Below are 26,945 nucleotides of genomic sequence, written 5' to 3' on the forward strand. Positions count from 1 at the left end.
ACGCCATCTGAATAGGCGACCTTGGAGGGTGATGACACCCCCCTGCATTCCTGAGCCGCACCTTATCTCCTGTGCTAGAAAGGAGCATTGTGTGTGTGTACAGAATAAGCTGCTAAGTTTCGTTTTTCTTGCCAGTATCATTTCAGTGTTATGACGTGTGTACGTACTGGGACTACAATTTTGTACTGTAAGAACTACAAATGTTTACTGCGCATGACAGTTGTGACGTGTAAGGGGCCAAATGCGCAGGCCCAGTAGGGAAGTATAAATGTAAGCGTCAGATGATTTATGACACACAGTGTCCCGAGGCTACTCGGTGCTGTTCACTTGCTAGCAATAAAGTTGCCTTGTTTGGAACCAAAATTTGCCTTTCGTCTCCTGATTTCCCACCTGTTTCAGATTCAATAAATGGCGCTCAAAATCAGTGCTGAAAGGTATTCCCAGATAGGTGTAGCACCAGAATTTGTGCCCAACTTTGGACATGAGTATTTACATCAACTGAAACCAGGTATAAATCCCAGCATGCAAGTTGGGCACAGATACCCCAAATTCTATAAACACTGAGTGCATTTTAAGGGAACACCCCTGACCTGCTGTGACAGAGAAGTTTTCTGATTTACTGTGCACACTGAGTGTTTTTATGGAACTTTTTAAGATTCTGGCTGGCTCTAATGTTCCCTGCACCTTTTATACTTCTGTTAGTGCCCATTTTTTTTTTGGGGGGGGGGGGGGAGGGAACAAGGGGTTTTCTCCCTTAAAGTGCAATGTTAAAGCCAAGGAGTTTTTTTCAGGCTGAAACCTGTGATAATACCAGGACTCCACTAATGTGACAAATATGATATATACTTACATCCTGGAGCTTCATATTTATTTTTTTTTAAATGCTGTTATATATTTAGGGACATAATCGAAAGGGATGCCCAAGTTTTGCTGAGGACGTCTTCACAAAACGTCCCGATGGAGGGGCGGGGAAACCCGTATTATCGAAACAAGATGGACGTCCATCTTTCGTTTCAATAATACGGTCGGGGATGCCCAAATCTTGACATTTAGGTCGTCCTTAGAGATGGTTGTCTCTAGACTTGGTCGTTTCTGATTTTCGGCAATAATGGAAACCAAGGACCGCCCATCTCAGAAATGACCAAATGCAAGCCCTTTGGTTGTGGGTGGAGCCAGCATTCGTACTGCACTGGTCCCCCTCACATGCCAGGACATCAACCGGGCACCCTAGGGGGCACTGCAGTGGACTTCATAAATTGCTCCCTGGTACATAGCTCCCTTACCTTGTGTACTGAGCCCCCCCCCCCCAAAACCCACTACCCACAACTGTACACCACTACCATAGCCCTTACAGGTAAAGGGGGGCACCTAGATATGGGTACAGTGGGTTTGTGGTGGGTTTTGGAGGGCTCACATTTACTACCACAAGTGTATCAGGTGTGGGGGGGGGGATGGGCCTGGGTCCGCCTGCCCGAAGTGCACTGCACCCACTAAAACTGCTCCAGGGACCTGCATACTGCTGTGATGGACTTGATTATGACATTTGAGGCTGGCATAGATGCTGGCACAAAATATTTTGAAAGATTTTTTTTGAGGGTGGGAGGGGGTTAGTGACCACTGGGGTAATAAGGGGAGATCATCCTTGATTCTCTCCGGGGGTCATCTGGTCAGTTCGGGCACCTTTTTGTGCCTTGGTCATCAGAAAAACAGGACCAGGTAAAGTCGTCCAAGTGCTCATTGGGGACACCCTTTTTTTTTTCATTATGGGTCGAGGACACCCATGTGTTAGGCATGCCCAAGTCCTGCCTTCACTACGCCTCTGACACGCCCCCGTAAAGTTTGGCCGTCCCTGTGACGGAAAGCAGTTGAGGACGTCCAAAATCGGCTTTCGATTATACTGATTTGGACGACCCTGTGAGAAGGACGCCCATCTTCCGATTTGTGTCGAAAGATGGGGGTCCTTCTCTTTCGAAAATAAGCCTGATAGTGGTGCAGGTCATTAGTAGTCCCTAAGTAAACATTAGACATAGTTTTTTGGTTTTGCCAGTGTTACTACCTTGTTGATATATTTCAGTATTCTATAAGCAACGTGTGTAAGAGTTCTGCACAGACTCTGCCTGTCTGTATGCCTAACTGTATAATAGGTGCGATGCAAGATATGTGTATATTTACTGAATAGGTAGGATTTGTGTGTGCATCATTCTGAGTTACACAAGTAGTTGGCATGTAAATGTTAGCGTGTACTTTATAGAATTACCCCTGTTAACCTGCAGAATGCACATAAAACACCACCTCAATGGCTAGAGTTAATTGTGTTGCATTATCCGCCGTGAAGTTAAAATGCAGAAAGTGTACTGTCTCGGCGTTAGCTACAATATAGGGGAAGATGCTGCAAACACCTCCAACAGTTAACCTAGAGATTTTGTAATTACTTGGAAGTGGGTGCTAAGATCATAACTTTACCGAACTTTGTTAAATAGGGTCCAAAATGTTTAACGTATAAACAGAGAAAATGTGGGCCAATCAGCATAGCAAGATCTGTCTACTCTGACCATTCCTGATGTAATACTGCAGAACCTACAGGTTCTCTGGCTTTAGGCTCATTAATAATACTTCTCCCATGCTTTCATGGAGTTTGTTACTATTTTGGCCTCCACTGTGAAGAAATGTTTTATCTCACTCTAAGTCTAGACCCGTTGATGGATTTTTAGATCTAATTACTCGCCATTTTCAAACCAGCCTCTATCACGATCCACTCATCTTTACAGGAAACATTCTTGCTTCTCTTGCATTATTTATAACTCCAAAGCATTTGATGATCTCCATCACAGTCACCCTCCCTCTCGTCCCTTCCAGGGTATACATATTAAAGTCCTTAAGTCTCACTTATTTGGGGATTTTTGTGCAGATTCAGTGGTGTGCTGGAGCCGGCTCGCACCGTCTCGCAAGAGCCGCTTGTTAAATTTTGACAGCTCTTGCGAGCTGGTTGTTGTACGGGGCGAGCCGGCTCCATTGCATGAGGTAAGCATGGCAGGAGGGCGCCATGCTTACCTCCCCTCCCGCTCCCATCCATGTCTAGTGATGTCCTTCGCCCCCCCATCCTCCCCTGCCGCTCCCATCCATCAGTTTCAATTACCTGCCTCGAAGCGCTGCCTTATTTAAAGCCCTGCTGCCCGTCTCCAGCTGCCTTCCCTGCTTGCTTCTCAGGCGTTCGGTTCGCGCCCTTAGTCCCGCCTTCTGACGTCATTTCCTTTTCCCACGGCGGGACGAAGGGCGCGAACCGAACTCCTGAGAAGCAAGCAGGGAAGGCAGCTGGAGACGAGCAGCAGGCAGGCCTTAAATAATGCGGCGCTTCGAGGCAGGTAATTGAAACTGACGGATGGGAGCGGCAGGGGAGGATGGGGGGGGGCGAAGGACATCGCTACACATGGATGGGAGCGGGAGGGAGGAGAATTGCTGGGGAGGGTGGGGGGCGATTGGCGAAGGACATCGCTAGACCTGGATGGGAGCGAGAGGGCAGGGGAGGGAGGAGAACTGCTGGGCATGGATGGGCAGAGGGGAGCAGGGGAGAGAATTGCTGGGCATGGATGGGCAGAGGGGGGCAGGGGAGAGAATTGCTGGGCATGGATGGGCAGAGGGAGGCAGGGGAGAGAACTGCTGGGCATGGATGGGTAGAGGGGGCAGGGGAGAGAATTGCTGGGCATGGATGGGCAGAGGAGAGAATTGCTGGGTATGGATGGATAGAGAGGGGGGCAGGGGAGAGAGGAGAGTTTCAGGACATGGATGGTGGGGAGAGCAAGAGAAATTCTGGACATGGATGGAGGGGAGGGAAGGGAGAGAGAAGAAATGCTGGACATGGAGGGAAGATAGAGGAAGGAGATTAGATGAGGGAAAAGGAAGTGAGGAGAGAAACTGCACATGGATGGAGAAAATAGGCAGAAGCTGGATCCACTGTACAGTCAAGTCTGCGGAGGACCAGAAATGAAGAAGAAAGGAGGAAAGAAAAGAAATAAATGGAAAGGAAGCCCTGGAAACGGAGTCAAGGGAACAGATAGAGAGCAGCAGAATCAGATACTGGACCAGCATGATCAGAGAAACAAAGTCACCAGACAGCAAAGGTAGAAAAAAAATAATTTTATTTTCATTATAGTGTTTGGAATATGTCCACTTTGAGAATCAGTTGCTGAACGTTAAAAGTTTATGTTTATTTACTTATTTATGGCATTTTATCCCATATTAAACATGAATTAGATTGGAACCTGGGATCATTTAATTTTTTTTTCCTGGAGAGAGTAATGTGTTGGCCGCCGCCCCCCCCCCCCCCCCCCAGGTATAGCCAGCTCTGCAAATTTTTTGGGAGGGGGCACAGAGGTGGGTGGGGGGCTTAGTGGTGGATGGGGGGGCACCGAGGTGGACCGGGGAGAGAGCCTGTTGCTAAAAATTTACCAGCACACCACTGTGCAGATTGCACCATTTTGATAGCCTCTGCAGGTCTTTTAAGTCTCTGTTTTGCTCTTGCTCATACACATTGCTGCAAGATGGCAAATAATCTCTATATATAAATGCTAGAAGCCAGAAAAGTTAGATTATATAGTACTGAATGAAGAGGTAGATATAATAGGGATGTCAGAGACTTGGTGGAAGGAGGATACCTATGCATCCTGTTTCTCCTTTTTGGGCAGCCAGCTTTGGAACGCTCTGTCAAGATCCATTCGAACAATCAATGACCATCTACCATTCAGAAAAATGTTGAAGACCCATCTCTTCAAGAAAGCTTACCCTAATGACCCAACTTAACTTTTTAAGCCCACCCACATGATTCCTGTCCCGACTACTCCTTACCCCTCCCAATCTCTTCTCCTTTTGCTCATCCTATCTTTGTTTACCTCTCCATGCTCAATTTACATATCCTCAAAACCCCACTACTACGTTTACTACAACTTGTAACGTTTTCCTTCAAAACTTTGTAATTCTATTTACTATGTAAGCCGAATTGAACCTGCTATGTGTGAGAAAGTGCGGGGTACAAACAAACAAAAAAAATAACTGATGGGACACTGTGATACCAGGGTATAAATTATATCACACTAATAGGGCAAATCAAATGATAGAGGGGTGAAGTAGGCTAGTGGTTAAAGCACCAGTCTTGACATTCAGAGGTGGGTGGTTCAAATCTCACTGCTGCTCCTTGTGGATCTCGGGCAACTCACTTAACCCTTTATTGCCTCAAGTACAAAATTAGATTGTACAGATAAATACCCAGTGTACATGAACGTAACTCACCTTGAGCTACTACTGAAAAGATGTGAGCAAATCCAAAATAATATATATATATATGTTAGTGAACAATAAGTCAAAAAGGATGAAAGTTCTCCAGAAAAAAAAGAAGGGGCATACCACTGTACACCTGGCCAGAATGAGCAGACAGATAATGAAATATTAGAAATTAAGGAACAAATCTGGCAACACTAATAATGGGTGATTTCAATTACCTCAAAACTGACTGAATAAATCTCATGTCAAAAAATGTTACAGATAGAAGTTCCTATACTAATAAATGACTGTTTCATGCAGCAGCTAGTTCAGGAACTTATTTTAGGTCTAATCCTTAATAGATGGAAAGGCATAGGGTGAAAGTTAATGGTGTTGAGGCCACTTTGCAATCATAATCATTACACGATCAAATCTGAATTAACAACTAGAGTGAAGACACTAAAGAAATCTACTCATTAGCATTTAACTTTCAAAATAATAACTATGATAAGGACAACTGTAAAAAAAAAAAAAGCTAAAAGCTAAAAGGAACAGCTGCATATGTTAAAAGCTTAAACCAGGCATGGACATTGTTTCAAAATACCGTCTTGGAAGCCCAGATGTGATGTACTCTACATATTCAAAAAGAGGGAATTTGGAAAGAAGCTTGCATTCAGGCAAATACTCATAAGAAAACTTTTCAGGTACATTTCAAGCAAGAAGCTTATGAAGGAGTCAACTAGACCACAAGAATATCAGAGGGTAAACGGGACACTCAGGGAGGACATGACCATAGTGGAGAGCCTAAACGTATTGTTTCAAGTCTTTACTGGGGAAAATGTAGTGGAGCTACTTATGTCAGAAAGGGCATTTAATGGTGATGATTTAGGAGAACTGTGACAAATTTCAGTGAACCTAGAAGATGTATTAGGCCAAATTGACAAAGAGTAGCAAATCACCTGGACTGGATGGTATACACTCCAGAATACTGAAAGAAATAAAAAATGAAACTGCAGATATACTTTTAGCTATCTGTAATTTATCATTGAAATTGTCTATGGTACATGAAGACTGGAGGGTAGCCAACATGATGCCAATTTTTTAAAAAGGTTTCTGCAGTGAGCCAGTAAACTACAGACCTGAGAGCCCAACATCAACGCTGGGAAAAAGGTAGAAATTATAAAGAACAAAATTACTAAACTTAACAGACAGTCATAGCTGAATGGGACAGAGTCAGAATTAATGTAGCCAAGGGAATGCTTGCTTCACCAATTCACTACATTTTTGAAGGCCAGACAGGAGGTGTGCTAGCTGTCTGACACTCTCCATCTGAGAAGCGCCTGAGTGGTTTCCATATATTACAGGAGCCCAGAGGTATTTCAGGCTCCTTCTGCTTCCGTGTTGATGAAATCCAGAACCAGTAGATACATGAGAGAGAATGGATGCTTGAAGTAGTCAGGAGGGGTTCTGAGCAGGAATCTGGTACTGAATTGATTGCAAGTGAAAAGAGAAAGTGTAACTAAATCTGTGAAAAAAAAAAAGCTATTCTTTTGGGATGTTATACTTTGTAAACTGCTTTACAACAATATATGCAATCAGTGGTATAGAAAGATTTCTATACATAAATAAAATAAATTTGAACTCTGAAGTGCAAGCACCCTAGACTGCTGATGTGTGGGCAGAGAAATTCTGCAATGTATTCTTTACTGTATGGTGTCCCGTGTCCTTACCCTAAATGGACAATGACGCATTGGTGTCCTCTGTAATTTCCTGTGATTGGCATATGAAAATGGGCAGGTTTTTGTTTGCCAAATACAGGCTTGTCAATGACAGGAAGCTGCCCCGTGACCCCCCCTTCCCAAGGCTTACCTGAATCTCTGGTGGTCTGGGAGGGGGGTCCTTTAGGGCAATTGCTCCTGCTCATGTTTGCAGCTGCATCCAATATGGCAGCAGCAAACTCACCAAAAAATTCGGTACAGCTAAGGGGGGTCACTGAAATACTGCAAGACTATGGTGCAAGGTTGTGGCCACAGGTATGGGCAGGGGAAACTGGAAATTGCTCCTATCCCAATGGACTAGACCACCTGATATTCAGGCAGACCCAGGGAACCTATGGGGAGTGTAGGGGGTAGGCACTGGAAGGGGGCCTTGGAAATATTGTTTTGTCTCATCTCCCAAGGTGACAAAAGGAGAGGGGAGATCCTTGAATAAAAGAACATTTGCCTCAGTGACACAGGAAATGACAATGTCCTGGCTGTTCTGTCCCCATATTCATGGACGCAGGTTGTTTACTTTTATATGTATATGTTGGACATTGTTAGATCAGATTGCACTGCCTGTAACAGTTTATATTGCTTGTGCCTTTAAAAAAAAAAAAAAGGCAAGAAGTGCCTTTGGACTACAAATATTAGCCTTCCCGCAGTGCTCTGTAATAGGCTTTTCCTGAGCACATATCCCAGTTGTCTATGGCTTGTGGGACATTTCCTATTGGCTGGATTCTTGTCCCTGTGTGTGATGGGATGTAGCCTGCACATTCTCTGTCTATTAATAGGAATCTGTCTGCACCGTAGGTTTCTAAGACTGTGTCTAACGCTGTGCCTAGCTGCTTTAAGCCTTTCAAAAGCCTTGTAACATCATCACATTTTCACCATTTAAAGCAGAGGCGTATCTGAACTTCGGCGGTAGAGGGGGCCAGAGCCAGAGTGAGGGGGCACATTATAGCCCCCCCCCCCCCCGCCACCATTGCTGACTCCCCCCTGCTGCTGTCACCTACCTTTGAGGGTGGGGGACCCCAACCCCCGCCAGCCGAGCCGAGGTCTTTTAAATTCTTCTTCGATCGTCCTCCGTGCTGCTCAAAGCTGCTGAATCCAGTTTCAGAGTCTGACGTCGCTGCACGTTGCACGTGCAGGACGTCAGACTCACAGACTCTGTTTCTGTGAGTCTGACGTCCTATACGTACAACGTGTAGCGACGTCAGACTCTGAAACTGGATTCAGCAGCTTTGAGCAGCACGGAGGACGAAGAACTTAAAAGACTTCGGCTCGGCTGACAGGGGTTGGGGTCCCCCGCCAGCTGAAGGAATATTTTTAAAGGCAGCGGCAGGAGGAAGCGGACCTCGGCTGGCGGGGGTTGGGGTCCCCCGCCAGCAAAGGTAGCCCACGGCGACGGCGGGGGAGGGTTGACGGCGGTAGGGGGGTCCAGGGCAAAATCTGCGGGGGCCCAGGCCCCAGTGGCCCCATGCAGATACGCGCCTGATTTAAAGTACTGACAGCATCTACTCATCAGGCAGTGCTGAGATTTCCTGGCTTCCCTGGTTACAGGGTGAGCTGGTGAGACTTTTGTTCATCACATCTAACTGTAAGTCACACTGCCTTTGTTTGATTTACATTAAAGACATTTTGATTCAAGCAGTGGCGTAGCAGGGGGGGCTGCCACCTGGGGCGGGGCGGCTTGCCGTTGTACCCCCCCCCCCCGGGTGCAGCACGATGACACCCCCCAACGACAATATCCCGCACCCTACCTTTAAAAAGAATATCGGGAGGCGAGGCGCAGCACCTCGCGCCTGCCCGTAAAAGAAATGTGGACCGTCGGGCCTTCTCTTGCTCTGTCTGTCCCGCCCTTGCGGAAATAGGAAGTTGCGTCAGCGGAGGGCGGGACAGAGTGAGGGAAGGCCCGACGGTCCACATTTCTTTTACGTGCAGGGCAGGCGCGAGGCGCTGCGCCTCGCCTCCAGATATTCTTTTTAAAGGTGGGGGGGTGTCGATTCGCCGAGGGGGGGGAGCTGGCAGGGAGCACCCCCCCTCCCAAGCTGACACCCGGGGCGGACCGCCCCTCCCTTGCTATGCCACTGGATTCAAGAGTTCTGAGTCTTCACATACTATGATTTAGCTGACAGTCTAGCAGAGTGTATGAGACAGCACTTCTGCAAGGACTGTACACTGGCTGCCCAACCCTACCGAAGACCCTAAAGCTATGGTTTGACCCACAGAAAACTCCCAGGGGCTGTGCCAAGCTGGCCAAGACCCTGCAGCACCCAGTGTTGCAAGGAAAAATATAAAAGGAAAAACAAAGTAAATAAAAGACAATATAAAAAGAAGCAGAAGGCTAATGAAAAAGTAAAAGCCCCAGGAAAATGCAATAATTCAACAGAAGTTTATTAAAGTATTTTTTCATGTGGTTCTGCTGAGCAGTGAAATAGTGTTTCTTACTATTCTCGTCAATATAAGCTTGGCTTTTACCTTTCAGATCTTACCCCTTATTTTTCCCTTTGTAGCCTTTACAGTATCTTCTCGCTAACATTTTTACAGGTAACCTAGAAGTGATTCAGAGATTAGGGGTATTTTATTAAACCTCACCTTGACAAGATTCTGCAGCAGTGATTTACAAATCAGCTTCTTGTCATTCTGGTAGATGTCCCTCTTTTTCATGAGAACGCGGTATCTGTTAAAGAAGTCATGGTATGTCCACCTAAAATGAAAGATTATCAGAGATTATCAAAGATTATCAGAGATTATCAAGGAGTGCATGCGTTCAAGCATACAATTATTTACATTTCTTTTTCAAATATCAAAAGTTATCTAGAAAAGTTGAATGATGGACAACCCATGGAGGGAATGAAACATGCAGTGTTAACCATTTGAAGAAAACTGTCCGTTCACTTGGTCAACTACCCTGGTATAAACTAGGACAATATGCACATTATATTGTACATTCTCAGTAAGTACCTTTAGGTGCACAGAAAAGGGAGATTTCCAACAAGCACCAGAAGGTTGATTCAGATCTGAACCAAGACGATGCAAAAGAAAGCAAATTATTATTATTATTATATTTGTACCCCGCGCTTTCTCACACAATGCAGGCTCAATGCGGCTTACATAGTAAATTGAAATAAAATCCCAAAGTTCTCTAAAGACAATTTTTTAAATTAAAAGTACCCAACGTGGTCCATGTTTCATCTACTCAGGGCTTCCTCAGGGGTATGAACACAATAGGAGTGTTAAAACATCTACACACCAAATAAGTTGTTACAATGCTCAGTAGCACAGTGCTGGCAGCAGTAAAATTACAGAGTTCCCTCGTTGCCAATAGCACTCTGCTACTGAGCACTGTCATAGCTTATTTGAGGCAGCCCTGAGTAGACGAAACGTGACCACATTGGATACTTGTTTTTAATAAAGAATCCTCTGAAGAACTTTATTTGGGATCTGCTTTCTTTTGCATAGAAAAGACGGATTATCAGGCATTTTGGAGGCATGTCTTGATAATATGCAAGTACATTTCAATTAAAAAAAATACATATACACACATATAACAGGCATGTTACTAATGCACACACTTTGGGGTTAATTTTAGGCTATTTAGAAATGATGATCTGCCTCCCTGTTTTTGTTGTATCTTTGCTGAGTATGTCATAATGTTTTTGGATTGTATAACATATACACTGTGATATTTAGTTCAATATGTTTTAACTGAGCAAAAAATGCTGGAAAGAAGATAATTACAATAATCTAGTTTATTAATACCTGCAGCAGGGCGTGAAGCAGAGTTTTTAACACTTTGCAATCCTTTACAGCAGCATCATCCATAAATTTCCAAAAACAGAACAGATGCAATACAGAGGCAAAAAAAATACATCAGAATGTCATACGGAATCAATGCTGAAGTCATTTTATTTTGTCATGCCCCTGAGGTTCAGTGGAAAACAACCCATTTTTCCCAATTAACACATTTAAGGGCCAGATGCTCTAAAGGTTTTCTTCCATTTTGTGTCTATGGCAAAAACTGCTTGGTAAAAGGAACTCCAAATTAGAAAATTAAAAAACAATAATTACGTGAGCAACTTCCGATTATTGGTTAGCTTTAAGCAAACAAACAAAAATACACCAAGGAGTGGGGGTGGTCAGTGCCTATTGATCAGTACCTCAGCACCATATGCTTCCGCACATAAGAGACAAAAATGTTTCCATTGCATGCATGAAGCTGTAGATCTGATTATCTATGGGAAAGAAATGGAACAATTAGCCCTCTAGAGCTATGCATGCAATGTTACAAAATCAGCATTGGTTCAAGCCTGTTCAGTTGACCTGGGGTGAGTTGACAACCCTAAAACTTAGCCCAGAGGGGTTGGGAAGGGGGAAAACGTAAAGGTTAGATTACTCAAACACCTTCTGGCTGGTGTTGAGGCTCTTTACCATCTTGAATGCCCAAGGTCACACCAGATTAGGCAGCCTCAGTAAGGAGAGAAAAGAGAAGGCAGGGGACTACTTCTCCAGTATACATCTGGTTTCCTCCTGGGTTGCTGCTCATCACTGGATTTCCACAGCACGAGTCGTCATCATCAGCTTTATTTCCAGGTTAGGCAGAACATTTTCTTGGCAGAAAATGGGAAGGTAATCTAATGAATTTTCCACTGGATGAGGTTCATGCTATTCCAGCCAAGGCATTCCCAGGATTACAGAAAAGTATGGTGCATGGATCAAATCAAAGTGCATCACCTCCTAGTGATTGTGGCTCATAGTCACTATGAGCAGTGTTGTGCTACTTACCCTTCAAAAGTAATTAATTAGTTACTAGTTACTTCTCAGCTTAAAGTAATTAGTTACAGCAATTAAAGCACTCATTTAGGAAAGTAACTGATTACTAATTACAGTTACCTGCTTGGAGTAACTAATTGCTTTTTCTTCACCGATACCACATCCAACAATACTTATGGTAAAAGCTTTATGGTATGTGAAGAGATAATATATCCATCCTATACACAACCCCAGTGTGAATATTGCATAACGTCATCTCTTGATGCTTATTTGAAGGAAGTTTGAGCAACTCATGCCAACCACATCCTCTGTCATGTCATGCTGTGCTAGTTACTTTTCAAAGGTAATTAAGAGGCCCTTTTACAGAGCGGTGGTAACAGTGGCGTAGCTAAGGGTGGCCACAGGTCCACCCATTCTTGCCTCAGGCCCACTAAGTCAGCAGCCCATGAGGTCCTCAAAACTCTTCAGTGGCAGCGCCTCACTAATCTCTCTTCCTCTTCTCCATTCATGGCCTGGCATCTGCCCATCTCTCTCTGGGACCCTCCCCCCCCCCCCCCCCCCCCAGTCTATCTCAGAGTTACTTCCGGCGGCAATTCCTATGGGCATCCTGTGCTGGCCCTGCAGGTTTCACTCTATCATGTCCTGCCCTCAATGATGTCACTTCTTCGTTTTATTGGCAGGGATGTGGTAGAGAGAAGCCTGCAGGGCCAGCGCAGGTTGCCTATAGGAATTGCGACTGGCAATGGCTCTGAGGTAGAACCGGGGGAGGAGGTGCAGAGAGAAACAGGCAGACATCGGGTCATTAACCCCCTCCCCCCCACACACACACTATATTGTATATATGTACAGGGATGGGGGTGGGAATGGCCCACCCAGGTTAACTCTGGGTCCACCCAAAATGGCAGGTCTGCCTACGCCCCTGGATGGTAAGCCCAACGCAGGCTTACTGTTCACTCTTCTGGGACTACCGCTGGCATAGGCGGTGGGTGGGGCTAGGTGAGGTTATAGGGTGGGGTACGGGGAGGAGTGGAACAGAACAGAGCAAGCTAAAATCCAGTATCAGCAGTGAAAGAATAGTGGAGTACTTTTGAACACTCCTTCATTGTGTGACTTTAGTGCGGTGCAGCTTATCAGCTATCTACCCAGTACCTCTGTAATATACTGTACACTGAATGCACTGTACTCAGTCCATCTCTTACACGGACTGCATTGGAAGCGGCTCTTGAGGGAACTGCATCTTACCATCTGACATAGCACTTGAACATTATAAGACAAAATTTGGAATATACTGGGAGCCATACATGGTTGCTAATCAATGAGAGTCAGATAAGCAGGAATAGGGAGAAAAGCTGTAGATGAGGACGATATACTATGAACCAGAGAAGTAAGGAGAGACTCTTGTTCTTGATATCAGTACATTTTCTTCATGTAGTATCCACACAGATCACATATGGGTACAGTGAGTACTTCTTTCAAAGAGTTTATAATCCAAGGTATAAGGAATAAATGTCTTGCTCAAGGTCGTAGCAAGAGGTTGGACTTGAGCTCAGGTCTAAAGGTTCTTAGTTATTACTGTGTAATCACCAGGCTGCTCTCTTTTTCCTAATGCATAAGAAAGAAGTAAGGATGATGATTCCCTAATGAGAATCAGATGAGACTGAATAAATAGAGAGGATGTGCATGACGACTCCCTGACAAGAGCTGGGTGGAAGCGATTCGGGACAGAAGCTATGGGCAATACCTTAATAAAGCTGGGTAAAAAGGAGAAAGGAGAGAGGTGATGACTCGAAAGACAGAGGAGAGTTGGACGCCAAGGAGGAAAAGAGGCAGAGTTAAAGTGCCTGTCAAAGCTGTCAAACCTTTCCTTCCCTCCTTTACCTTCTTCTGCCGGGCCACGGTACGAAATACAAAGCAAGGCCCTGTCTCCTCTGACATAACTTCCTCTTTTGGAGGAGGTGGGGCTCTCCCAGGGGAAGCAGCCGCAGCGTGCAGACAGCCGCGGTTCCATGTGGCTTTGCTTTTGTATCTAGCACCATGGCCCCGCAGAGAAGGTAACAGGAAGGAAGGAAGGAAGAAATAGTTTTACAGCTCAGCGGTTGATTTTGGTGGGGTAGGTCCCTGTTGGGCTGAGGAGCCCCAAGCCTCTTATACCGGGCACCTAAGACCGTAAGCTCAATGTGGCTGCCGGCAGTAGTCCCGCCCCGAGCGCATACCATTTCCAGGGGAAAAAGAAAACCCCCAGAAATGGCTTGCGCATTGATAACCTAGCAGTAATGTAGAGCAAGCTAAAGAAATGAAGGCGAGACACAGACCCCAGGTGCAGGACTAGGCCGTGGTTTATGTTTCCTGTAACACAAGAGTCACAACCTTTAAGCTGAAAAAGCAAGTGCTGCTGAAAAGGCATTTTTGCAGAGCCAGTTTGAACAGGTTTTGAAGAGAGAGCTAGCAAAGAAAGCAAGTATAGGAAATGCACATAAGGAAATCAAGTAAAAATTTTAGTATATAAGCAAGTGTGTGTTGGAATGTAATTGTATTTTTACATGCATTGCCTGTCACCTATTATTTCTCTGTGATTACTCTGTGACCTCTGATGTGAATTACTTAGAGAGGTCACACAGCTATGCAACTTCCTGTGGGGGATAGATGCAGCAGATGCAGCACATGGAGCACATGGAGCTCATGTTCTCTCCTAACCTGAGAGGATCTATGGTGGTGTGAGCATCCATTACCATCTAAGCACATGGAAGGAGCTGATAAGACAAATGTATAGTAATATGTAAATATAAGCCTGTCTGATTATAATCTAACTACAAACTGTGAGTAAACAGATGTTTTGTTACTTCAACTTTAAAGTGACTCAGCAGTGAATTATTCAGGGGTGAATGAGAGAGAGATGAAGAAAGAAATTAACATTTCTAAAGCTGAAGCTGTGTGTACTAAAATCTGCTAATTATTTACTACAAATAATCCAACAAAAGGGTTATGGGCCCAGGGCCAGGAATTGAAAAAGAAGAGAAATATTACCAGGCAAAAAAAAAAAGGCCACATTTTTTCTCTTAAGTTTTAAAGGAAAGATTCAGTCTGTCTCTCTCTCCCCCCACACAGCAGACAGAAGGCTAAGAAAATGGCTGAGGGAAGAAATTCACCATTGTTCTATTCTCTCAAGGTGCCTAAATTAACTGAGTTTAATTATCGGCAGTGGGAACTAAGATTCATATGTCTCCTTCGAGCAAAAAGATTAAATATATGCTTAGACCAAGACAGAACAGCTGAAAATATGGCTGAATGGGACAATGCAAACTATTATGTGAAGTGCATGCTTTTGGAAGCTCTCTCAGAGAAACAAGCCATATTAGTGGAGGGAAAAGATACACCAAAGGACATTTTATATAAACTGAGAACTATGTATGCAACTACATATGCAAAGCAGCAACCAATTTGGTTGGCAGAGTTGAATGAAACCAAATTAAGGGATAAAAGTAAATGTAATGATCACATTATGCATCTTATGTCTTCATTTCAAAAGTTAGAACTTTCTGGAATTCCCATGTGTGATGCATTGAAAAGAGCATTTCTTTTTACCTCACTATCAAAGAAGTTTGATGTTTTTAGGTCTGTAAATGAGGCCATTGAAGGGCAATCTTTTGAACAGGCAACATCAAAACTAAGGCAGGAATGCATAATAAATGATTCTGAGGAGATGTGTTCTCAAAGCAAGTCAGAGAGAAATGAAACAAATTTCTTGGCAAAGAACAGAGGAAGGCGGAGCTATGGGAAAACTCCACCCAAGGGCAAGCTGATTTGCTACTCATGTGGAAAGGAGGGACATGTATCTAAATGGTGTAAGGAAACACAAAACACTCCCTCTAGCTCACCTAAGCCAATGGAACTAAAGAATTTTCAAACCAGGAAATGTATGAAGGACAAAGATAAACACAAGGGCTTTCTAATGGCAGAAAAATCTTTGACTATGGTAAATAATAATTCAAATGAAAGTACTTGGATTTTGGATTCGGGGAGCACATGCCATTTAACCAATTGTAAGGATTTCTTTCAGGAAATGTGTCCAGAAGAAGGTATTCTTAAAACTGCAAACGCAGGGACTGCTAAGATCCAAGCAAAAGGGATTGGATTCTTAAAATGCATAGTGTCTAATGAAGTTAAAGAAGTTCCTGTAAGTGATGTCTTGTATATTCCCCAAGCAGTTTGCAATATGCTTAGTGTATCTACATTAGATAAGAAGGGATTTGTGATTCATTTTGAAAACAGTAAGTGCACAATCTCTAAAAATGATGAAGTGTATGCTGAAGCTTTTATGCATAATGATGTTTATAAGCTGAACATTTCAGGTGAAGCCTCACATATGGTGCAAGTAAGGAAGAATGATGGTAAATGTTGTCTGGAAATCTGGCACCGCCGCCTGGGACATCGTGATTCTAAGGTGATCCAGGATCTTCGCAGTGGGCAACTAGCCACTGGCATTCAGATAAGTGCAGATGCTGGTAAAATGGAGAAATGCATAGACTGTGTTACTCAAAAAGGTGTGAGACCCTCATTTCCTGCATACACAGGAAATAGGAGTAATAAAGTGCTGGACTTAATACACAGTGACTTATGTGGACCGTTTAATATCCCATCATTGGGAAATAACAGATTTGTGCTAATATTCTTGGATGATTTCTCTAGATATTGTGTGGCCTATTTGCTGAAAGAAAAAAGTCAAGTCACAGACATGCTGAAGAAATACGTAGCCATGGTGAGCAATAAATTTGAAAGAAAACCAAAGGTTCTTCAGACCGACAATGGTGGTGAGTTCACTTCACAAAGCATGCACACATTTCTAGAACAAGAAGGCATTCAACATATCACAACAGTAGCTTACACACCAGAGCAAAATTCTGTTGCAGAGAGAAAATTTAGGTCACTTGTGGAAATGACCAGATGTATGCTGTCAGATAGCAATCTCCCTAAAAGACTATGGGGGGAAGCCATTCTCACAGCAGTGTACCTACAAAACAGAATGCCAACTAAAGGCGCTGAGCGCACACCACATGAGACATGGCATGGTAGGAAGCCAAACCTGTCACACATAAGAACATTTGGAAGTACAGCATATGCTCATATACCAAAGCAAAGAAGGCATAAGCTGGATTCCACAACAGAAAGGGGCATTTTAGTTGGCTATACTCCAGGACACAAAGGATATAGAATTTTGAATCTGAAAACTGGCATTGTTGGCATAAGACATGTTACATATTTTGATGAAACAAAAGGGTTGATAAAGGCTGGATTATCCCAGATGAGCCTTATCATCCAGAATATGAAACTAGAACCATAATAGACATGCCAGTGTATATAAATGCCATACCAAGGCAGATGTCTGAAAGTAACTCACCTGTATCTAACGAGGAACAGGCAGAGGAAGCAGACACAGAAAGGATCATTGAAGAAGACAGTACAGTTGGAGAAGGGGAATCAATTGGAGAAGGACTCTCAGATATAGAGGATGCAGAAAGGTCAGACCAACCTGTTGTCAGACGCTCATCCAGGGAAAACAAAGGTGTTCCACCCCAAGACTGTCTTACTTAACAAAGTCAGCAGAAGCTCAAGAGCCCTTAACATGGGATGAGATTGAGAAAATGCCAGCAGAAGAAGCTGCTGAATGGCATAAAGCTGCACAAGAAGAAATTGATGCATTGGATAAAAATAATACTTGGATTCTTACAAAATTACCTCCTGGCAAGAAAGCTATAGGATGCAAATGGGTATTCAAGTTAAAAAGGAATGCACAAGGAAAAGTGGAAAGGTATAAAGCCAGATTAGTGGCAAAGGGATATCTTCAAAAATATGGAGAAGATTTTGATGAAGTGTTTGCACCTGTAGTGAAACACACGACAATTAGAACACTTCTGAGCATTGCAGTCTCAAAAGGCATGCAAGTCAACCACATTGATGTGAAAACAGCATTTCTTCACGGAGAAATAACTGAAGACTTGTACATGGAACAGCCAACAGGTTTCATAAATACAAAACAAAGACAGCTAGTGTGTAAATTAAACAAAGGTCTTTATGGATTAAAGCAAAGTGCAAAATGTTGGAATGAAAAATTGCATGAAATATTGACAAATTTAGGATTTAAGCAAGGTGAAGCAGATAAATGCTTGTACACTAGGTGCACAAATGGACAATATGCATACATTTTAGCTTTTGTTGATGATCTGCTCATTGCAAGCAAAAGTGAGCAAGAGTACAAGGACATTGTAAAATGTTTAAACCTCAATGTTGAGATAAAAGAACTGGGTAATGTGTCATACTATCTTGGTATAGAAATTGAGAAACAAAATGATGGTTCTTATCTTCTAAGCCAGAAGCAGAAAATAAATGAGCTTATTGAAAGTTTAGGTATGCAAGATGCCCAAGTTGTAAGCACTCCCATGATCACTGATTTTCTGAAGGATGAAACAGTAAGAGAACCTTTACCAGATAACATCCAATATAGATCAGCCATAGGTAAGCTTTTATATCTAGCTACCACATACAGGGCTGATATAGCAAATGCAGTAGGAATTTTGAGCAGAAGGGTCAGCTCACCTACCAAATCAGATTGGACTGCAGTTAAAAGGATGGTAAGGTATTTAAAGGGTACCATTGATTGTAAATTAAAGATTTCAGCCAATAGTAATCCAAAACTAATATGTTACTGTGATTCAGATTGGGCAGGGGATCATTCTGATTATAAATCCACAAGTGGATATGTGTTTATGTATGGAAATGTACAAATTTCATGGGCCAGTCATAAACAAAGTATTGTGAGTTTGTCTTCTATAGAAGCTGAATACGTGGCCGTATCGGAAGCGTGCAGAGAACTGATGTGGATTGAAAAACTTTTGCTGGATTTTGGAATAGCTGAACAGAGACCAATCCAGATAATGGAAGATAATCAGAGCTGCATCCGACTGTCACAGAATGACAAGGTTCAGTCACGCACCAAGCACATCGCAACGAAATACCACAACGTGCGAGAGTTGGCGAAAGAAGGGGTCATCAGTCTACACTATTGTCACACCAGTGAGATGACAGCTGACATCATGACCAAACCGTTACCCAGAGAACATTTTGTGAATCTGCGTATAAAGCTTGGACTTTGTATGAATAAATAATTGCATGACAGTTATGCATGAGAAGGGGTTTGTTGGAATGTAATTGTATTTTTACATGCATTGCCTGTCACCTATTATTTCTCTGTGATTACTCTGTGACCTCTGATGTGAATTACTTAGAGAGGTCACACAGCTATGCAACTTCCTGTGGGGGATAGATGCAGCAGATGCAGCACATGGAGCACATGGAGCTCATGTTCTCTCCTAACCTGAGAGGATCTATGGTGGTGTGAGCATCCATTACCATCTAAGCACATGGAAGGAGCTGATAAGACAAATGTATAGTAATATGTAAATATAAGCCTGTCTGATTATAATCTAACTACAAACTGTGAGTAAACAGATGTTTTGTTACTTCAACTTTAAAGTGACTCAGCAGTGAATTATTCAGGGGTGAATGAGAGAGAGATGAAGAAAGAAATTAACATTTCTAAAGCTGAAGCTGTGTACTAAAATCTGCTAATTATGTGTGTACTAAAATCTGCTAATTATTTACTACAAATAATCCAACAGTGTGTAGCACTAGGATTCGAGCACTGCGTGTCTGGATTCCTAGATTAGTGAGTAGTAAATGCAGTGCTCCCTCAAGAACCTTCACATATTTGCTTCTTGAGCCTTTATTAATTCCTTCTTCATTTCTGTAACCTTTGAAACCACTGGCTAAATATCTTGCTTGATTTGATTAATTATATTTTTGTAGATCCCATTTATTTCAGGTTTACGAGCCCAGGGTCTCAGAAGGCTTTGTCTGCCTTAGACCCTCAACAGTAATCAGGCATCGCCGCACGCTACCCGGTTACCGCCAGGTTAGTGCGGAAGCCCTTATCGCCACCTCAATTTTATTTTATTTAATTTTTAGGATTTATTTACCGCCTTTTTGAAGGAATTCACTCAAGGCAGTGTACAGTAAGAATAGATCAAACATGAGCAATACACAATTACAGCAGTAAAAATATTCAAAAACAATAGAATACGTAATAGAACATTATAGGTGATAGCAAAGGGTAAAGCAAAGATGTAACATATAGAAGGGTAGGAAAGTAGGAAGAGTTAGAAAGTAAGATGACTGATTTGAAGAAAGTTGCACATGAGGTCAAGGAAACGGTTAAATGTTAGCTAGAGTAGGAGTGGATAAACATGTCCTGCTGCAGTATATGCAGCCTGAGTACTCCTTGTGTGTGTGAGTGAGACTAATGAGCAAGTTACTTCTTCCAGTAAAGGCCTGGTTGAAGAGCCAAGCTTTCACCTGCTTCCTGAAGTACAGATAGTCTTGTGTTAAGTACAGGCTTTCAGGCAGTGCATTCCAGAGTGTGGGGGCTACTCCGGAGAAGGCTCGCTTGCAGGTATCACATCGTGTAATGACTTGTGGAGAGGGTGTGGTTATTGAAAGTCCTTGAGAGGACTTTAGTGTCTTTGGCGGTGTGTGGAGGATCATCCTATTTTTCAGGAACTCAGGGCCATTTCCTTTCAGGGCCTTGAAGATCAGATATGAGTTTTAAATTTAGCCCTGTATTGTACTGGTAGCCAATTAAGTTTTTGCAAAAATGGTGTGATATGGCACGTCGCTTGCAACCTTCTATGAGTCTTGCTGCTGCATTCTGAATCATCTGGAGCTGGTGCAGGTCTTTTGTAGTCAGACCATTGTATAGTGCATTGCAGTAATCCAATCTTGATGTTATCATGGACAATGGGTCCTTTACACGCTTCTTTCAAGGATACATTCTGATAAGGGTTTTTCTATATGGAGAAAGAGCCAGACCAGCTCTTCTCGGTGGATTGGAGGCTCCAGACATGCCTGTTCATCCTTAATATGAACAAGGCCCCATCGGAAGTAGGCCTGGAGAGCCAGCTCCTTCCATTTGAAAATTTAACCCACTGCTGGAATTATACGGTATATTCTTTTAGTATTCCATGGCCCTGGCAAAGAGTCATCATGTGATTCTCATCCATCTGAGCTCAATCAGGTTCCACAAAAGCCTGGGAAAGAGCAGCCAGAAAGTATTCCAAGCTGTTCAGGTCTGCACTGTTCTGTTGGAGTAAGGGGTGACCCATGCCAGGGTTTTCTCTGTGTGAATGCAGATTATGAAGCCTACTTTGAGGGGGTCAGATGCTGATGAAGTCAGAACACAGCTCTTCCCAGGTGCCATCAAACTTCTTCACAGGAAATTAGAATATCTGGAGAACCAGAATAAGATAATCTTTGTTTTATAAACTTCCCTAAGTCACTCTTAGTGGCTCTGTTGGATATGGCTTGGATGTATATGAATGAAATTTTAAAGACAACACCTGAAGCTATTCCACCTATGACACATGTCCAGTAGTTTACTTTATCAGGCCTACCTTCTTCTTCTAATTCTCCCGATGTATCCACTATGAATTTGAGTTGAGTCATCGTTGATGTTCTCACTTCTAGAACCACACTTATGGTTACTTTTGCCATGGAGACTGACCTGAATGCGATTCTCAGGCTTTATTACCACTCAATGGATCAGTTGCTTTGGGGATGTAAAGTGAGGATTTTTCCTGATCTGTCAAGAGTAACTCAAATGGCGACAGGAGTTTCTTGGCCTCACATCCTAGAGCTCTGAAGCTGGGTTTTGGGTTTGTTTTGACTTTCCCTTGTATATATGTGTGGTAAACTTTGAGAACAACATATATATGCTTTTTGATCCATAAAAACTGTTGGACTTTATTTCTAAAGAGAAAGTGAGAGTTTTGACATAAGTTAGATTTTCCTGCTATGAATGTCTTTGAAGTATAGAATGAAGTTTGCATTTGATTTTTTTTCCCCCTTAAGTTTGTTTTTCCTGGATTTGGTTTTCTATTGATATTGTTATTGTGCTCAAAGATATAACCTTTTATTTCCTTTTTCTATTTCCTAAATGCTGTTGTGTTTATTTCCTTTGTAATGATTATTATTGTCATTGACATTATTTGAAATTAATAAATACAAAATGAAAAAAAAAAATTCTCTGACAATGGTGAATGCAAGTCTAGAGGTTGGGCAGCCCCTGATCCTGTTCCATAGGCTGGAAAGCAAGTCTTGCAAAGCCCAAGGGATTTCAAAGTCTCAAACAGAGTCCATTTTGACCTAGCTCCATGGTTTTGGGCTTGTACACGCTGCCAGGATTTCCCCTGGGCAGAAGTGTAGATGAAACAGCTAGGCCCAAGGCAGGGTGAAGCAGTGCAAGCATGAAACAGGAACTAGGCACAAAGCCAGAACTGGGTATAGGACAGAAATCAGGTATGAAACAGGAACCAGGCTCAAAGCACAGTAGGAAAAACTCTCTATAATGTAAACAGGAGCTGGGTAGCAGTAAATATAGGACAGGCCCACTGAACTGTTGTAGCAGCAAGGGTGTGTCTGCCTGGCTCTCATATATGATCACTGATTAGACATACCTCTTGCTAGTTCAAGGGGATACTGCAAGAAGTGGGCACTTCTTTCCACCCTAGGAGCTAAACTTTTCTTGAACTTGGGTTGTAGCTAAGTAACCTCTGTGGTTCAGCTGCACATTTCCAGTCTGGTACAGAGTATGATGGGTTCAAATCATGGAAAACCTCATAGCTTTTTATTAACAATTTTACACAGTTATTGTACAACTAATTGCTCAACTTTATCCCAAAGTATACTCCCAAAACAATTTTCCTCTTTCAAATTGTTTGACTTGCCCTTACACAGAAAACAGCCTAGATTTTTTTTTTTTAACATACCAACTGTCTCCCATGCCAGCCCTATAAATGCAGTTCAGGCTGGTCTGTCTCAGTATTCAACCCTGAGGTTAATCTAATACAGATATTATTCCACCTGGGACTCTGGTCAGTGGCATGTCCTACTCTGGCACAACTTCAAAAGAATTTCTGTGGGTACTTCAGTTCATTATCCCAGCTGGTCTGCCTAATCCCCAGCACAGACTATGTACCCATATAGTTTAAACACCAGTAAATGCTTTCCTTCACACAACACAGTACTCTTCTGTCCCTATCCCTGAACCCTAACAGCCCCTTAATTAACAGTATTCATGTTTCTACCTCATTTCAGGATCTGACAATTAAGCCAAAATCTCCCACCTCTGTGGTGCCCTCTTGAATCTTGTCTTGTGGTTTTACAGCTTTGCCCCCTGGGCTCTGTTCCTTCCTTGCCTTTCTCCCTCCATTCATTTCCGCAAACAGTTTGGGTTTTGCTTCCTTTACCAGTAGACTGCTTAATTGGCCCCAGGTGTTTAATTACCTTCACCTGTGCTCTGAGTCCTTGCTGCTTGCTTACTGCACCTCCACAGGCACTACAGACTGTTAGCGCCTACGTTTGCTACCACCCCATGATCAGAGCCCCCGAACGCATTAAACAACGCGCTTGGGGGCTATGAACTAGCATGCAAATGCATGCAAATCAGGGCTAAACATATTTATCCCTTATGATCAGCGACCAGCGTGCCAAAGATTGGCTTGCTGGCCATGGCAAAACCTACGTGAGCTCGGAGCTGGCATTAGGGTTTGCAGACCATTGGAAAGGAATGGTGAGCCCTGTCCAGCATGCATTTGCATGCTAGCAGGCCCCCATTCCCCCCAATGCAGCAGCCCCTGCAGGAACCCCGTGCCAACCCGACCACCCCCCCCTCCAGCAAGAGGGGCCTCTGGTCCTCCCTGACCCCCCTGACACAGGTTCGGGAGGGCTGGAGATTCGGTGGGTCTCCAGCCCCCCTAACCACCCCAACATCCCTCAGATGTACCTGGTGGCCCAGTAAGCCACGGGCGAATCCCCCCCCATATGGTGTGAAGCCCCACCCAGTGCATCCCAGGATGCACTGGGATGGCTGGGTGCCGCCATTTTGCAGGTGGCGCCAATGGAACAGGAGGGAAGCCACCTCCCTCCTCCAACTTAAGGTAGAGGGGTGGGGGAAGGGCCGCTACACCATCAGGTGGGGGGGGATTCACCCACAGCCCACTGGGTCACCAGGGACATTTGTGTCGGGGGGGGGGGGGAGGTTGGGGGGACCTCCAGCCCCGTGTTGCTGGGGGGAGGGGGGTCGGGTTGGCTCGGGGTGCCTGCTGGGGCTGCTGAAACTATGTTGGGGGGAGGGGGGTTGGGTCGGTGGACCTGGGGTCCGCCAGACCTCCAGCCCATTTTGCTTGGCTCGGGCGGGGGTGGTTGGGGTCTGGTGGTCCAATTGACCTCCAGCCCCTGTGTTTGACAGGTCTGGGCTTTTGACAGCACAGACCTGTCAATCAAGTGCTGGAGGATTGTGCCTGAGCAATCCTCCCGCACTTCTACCCCATGATCAGAAGAATTCCGTGCTTAAATTTGCATGCAATTATCTCTGAACAAAGGTCCAGTAAAGCGCGGGGCTTTTGATCATCTGCCTATGTGTGAGTTCATTTTCTGTCGGTTCAGGACTTCACAGGATTACAACTTCCTGTATTCCCATGAATTCACTTCATTTCAAAACTCTCCTATATCTTCTGAAGCTCCCTCTAATTTCAAACTGATGTACACACAGCGACATGCTGCTCATCATGTTACACTTTTTTCAATCTGTGTTTAATGATTTCATTGATGGTTTGTACTTCAGTACTTTTCATATTTATGTTACACTGTATGCTGCTATGAGCATTTTTTTTGGTACAGTGAGTCATTAAATCAAGGTGAATAAATATTGTAATCTTGTAATCTATCTGTACTAGGTATTTGACTACTTAATATGTAAATCGCTTTGATGGCATTGCCCTAAGCGTTTCATCAGATAAAGACAACCTTGACTGTAAAACATTACATAACAGACACATATTAAGGGCTTAGAAATAATCATTGCAGTTTGCAGCACAGAGAAGTGGTCACAAAGTACTGCCACATGGCTAAGTAGTTGGATGAATGCAGGGCAATATACCTGTCTCTCCAGAAGGTCATGGGTTTAGGGTTGCCAAATTAGCATCATCCAAAAATGGCCAATGCCAAATATCTAGCTTTGTGGGCTTCAATCTTTCCCTCCCTCTCCAACTGCACACACATCTCCTCCACTCCTTTCCTATTATAAGGACAGGCTTATGAACCTCAAAAAATGTATACGCTGGGAGAGAGGAGACATGATAGAGACGTTTAAATATCTCAAGGGCATTTATGTACAGGAAGAGAGCCTTTTCAAATGAAGGAGAACTCTGGAATGAGGGGGCATATGACAAAGTTAAGATGGAATAGGCTTAGGAGTAACCTAAGGAAGTATTATTTCACAGAAAGGGTGGTGGAGGCGTGGAATGGCCTCCCAGTGGTGGTGGTGGAGTCGAGGACTGTTCCAGAATTAAAAAAGGCATGGGATAAGCATGTGGGATCGCTTCGGAACAGGAAGAATTAAGGGTTACAGAGGATGGGCAGACTGGATGGGTCAGATGGCCTTTATCTGCCGACATGTTTCTATGTTTCTATCTGCTAAGCTCAGCCGATCTAGGAGTCCAGCCTTGGGACTTATCACTTTCAGAAAAAACTGCTGGACTCTTGTATCTCTGGAATTTAAGTGTATGCCAGCTCACATTCACAGTCTCCATGGTGCCCTGTCTCCTGCCATCTCCCATGCAAATGTTCTTTTCAAGCAGGAAGCCCTTGTGATACAGCCCAGGGTGTCCTGGGATTATGAGTGTTCATAGGCTGTGCTTAGTAACTACTGCTGATTTTTTTTTTTTTAAATAAATAGCAACAAGTCCCAGGTCCTCCCTCCCAGCAAAGTTCAGCTGAGCAGGTAAGAAAAGGCAGGTGGATGGAAGAAAAAGCAAAAGAAGGTGGTGTGCAGGGGTATTTAAGGAGACAGTACACTACTTTATAGAGGGCTGCTTCTATTCTAGGTCTACTAGAAACACTTTTTTTGGGAACAAACAAACCCTCTAACTCATCCTACATTTCTGCTAGAGTACAGGATGTCCAGTGAACAGGAGACGCTTTACTGAGACGGAAATTTGTCTTTGAATAGACTCTTAAGTAGTCAAAGGCAAATATCTTCATCAGATCAATATTAAGGCCAGGGAGCAAAAGCAGAGCAGCACCTCCATTTGCATTACAAAAACACAGTAGGCTTTGAAAATCTTTCATCCTAGGTGAACACTCCAGTTTCCAATCAGTGGTGCTGGTACAGCACAAAATCAACATGTAGGAACTTCTCTCATTCTACAGCCTATACCTCTACAGCTGGCGCTAAACCAACCATCTGGTGATGTCACTGAGGGCCCCTTTTTTCCAAGCTGCAGCAAAAGGGGGCCGACGCTGGCGTCACGCACCGAGGCCCCCTTTTACCGCAGCTGGTAAAAGGGAAGTCTCGCCTTCCTGCAGGAAATGGCCGTGCAGCACCTAAAACACTTGCCACGCGGCCATTTCAGGGAGGGAGCCCTTACTGCCATCCATTGAGGTGGCGGTAAGGGCTGCCCCATTAACGTGGCACTGCTCGATTACTGCCGGGTATACTCCGGTGCTACAAAAATACATTTATTTGTTGCATTTGTATCCCACATTTTCCCACCTATTTGCAGGCTCAATGTGGCTTACATTGATCCGTCATGGCGATCGCCACTCCAGAGTGGAAGATACAAGTGGTATTACATAAAGAACATAAGTGATATAGTAGAATTAAGCAAACAGGTATAAAGAGATCAAATTTGGAATAATAGATACAGTGGTAATGCGTTACAGTTCATATAAATTAATTTTGTAGCTCCAGAAATGACGGCACACTAGGGGTGAGAAGTACCACCAGGCTGCTGCAGTAGTCCGGCAGTACCTCCTGTATAGTGAGCGGTAAGCCAGTATTGGGCTGACCACCGCTTAGTAAAAGAAGCCCTGATTGACAAGGCTGCTTTCAACTGTAAGGCAATCCGAAACTGAGACGTGTGAACATAGGAAAAAAAAGAACAGTTTAACCCTCCCCTCAATTTCTAGGTATAGAAAGATTATGAGATTATGCGGCATATTAAGTGTGTGGGGGGGGGGGGGGGAGAAGACAAAAGACAATTCACATGAGTG

The 26,945-nt window shown here is 43.8% G+C and overlaps 1 protein-coding gene across 1 annotated transcript in view; it reads right to left on the reverse strand.

Annotated features, from left to right (window-relative positions):
• The window catches only part of MYO5B (myosin VB), a 696,980-nt gene that overhangs the window by 201,394 nt on the left and 468,641 nt on the right, over positions 1 to 26,945 (reverse strand). Inside the window, exon 18 of the mRNA XM_030192939.1 lies at positions 9,609 to 9,720. Coding sequence (XP_030048799.1) covers positions 9,609 to 9,720 — 112 coding nt within the window. The remainder of the gene's footprint in view (positions 1 to 9,608; positions 9,721 to 26,945) is intronic.

This window comes from Microcaecilia unicolor, chromosome 2 (genome assembly GCF_901765095.1).
Source record: "Microcaecilia unicolor chromosome 2, aMicUni1.1, whole genome shotgun sequence".
NCBI lineage: Eukaryota > Metazoa > Chordata > Amphibia > Gymnophiona > Siphonopidae > Microcaecilia > Microcaecilia unicolor.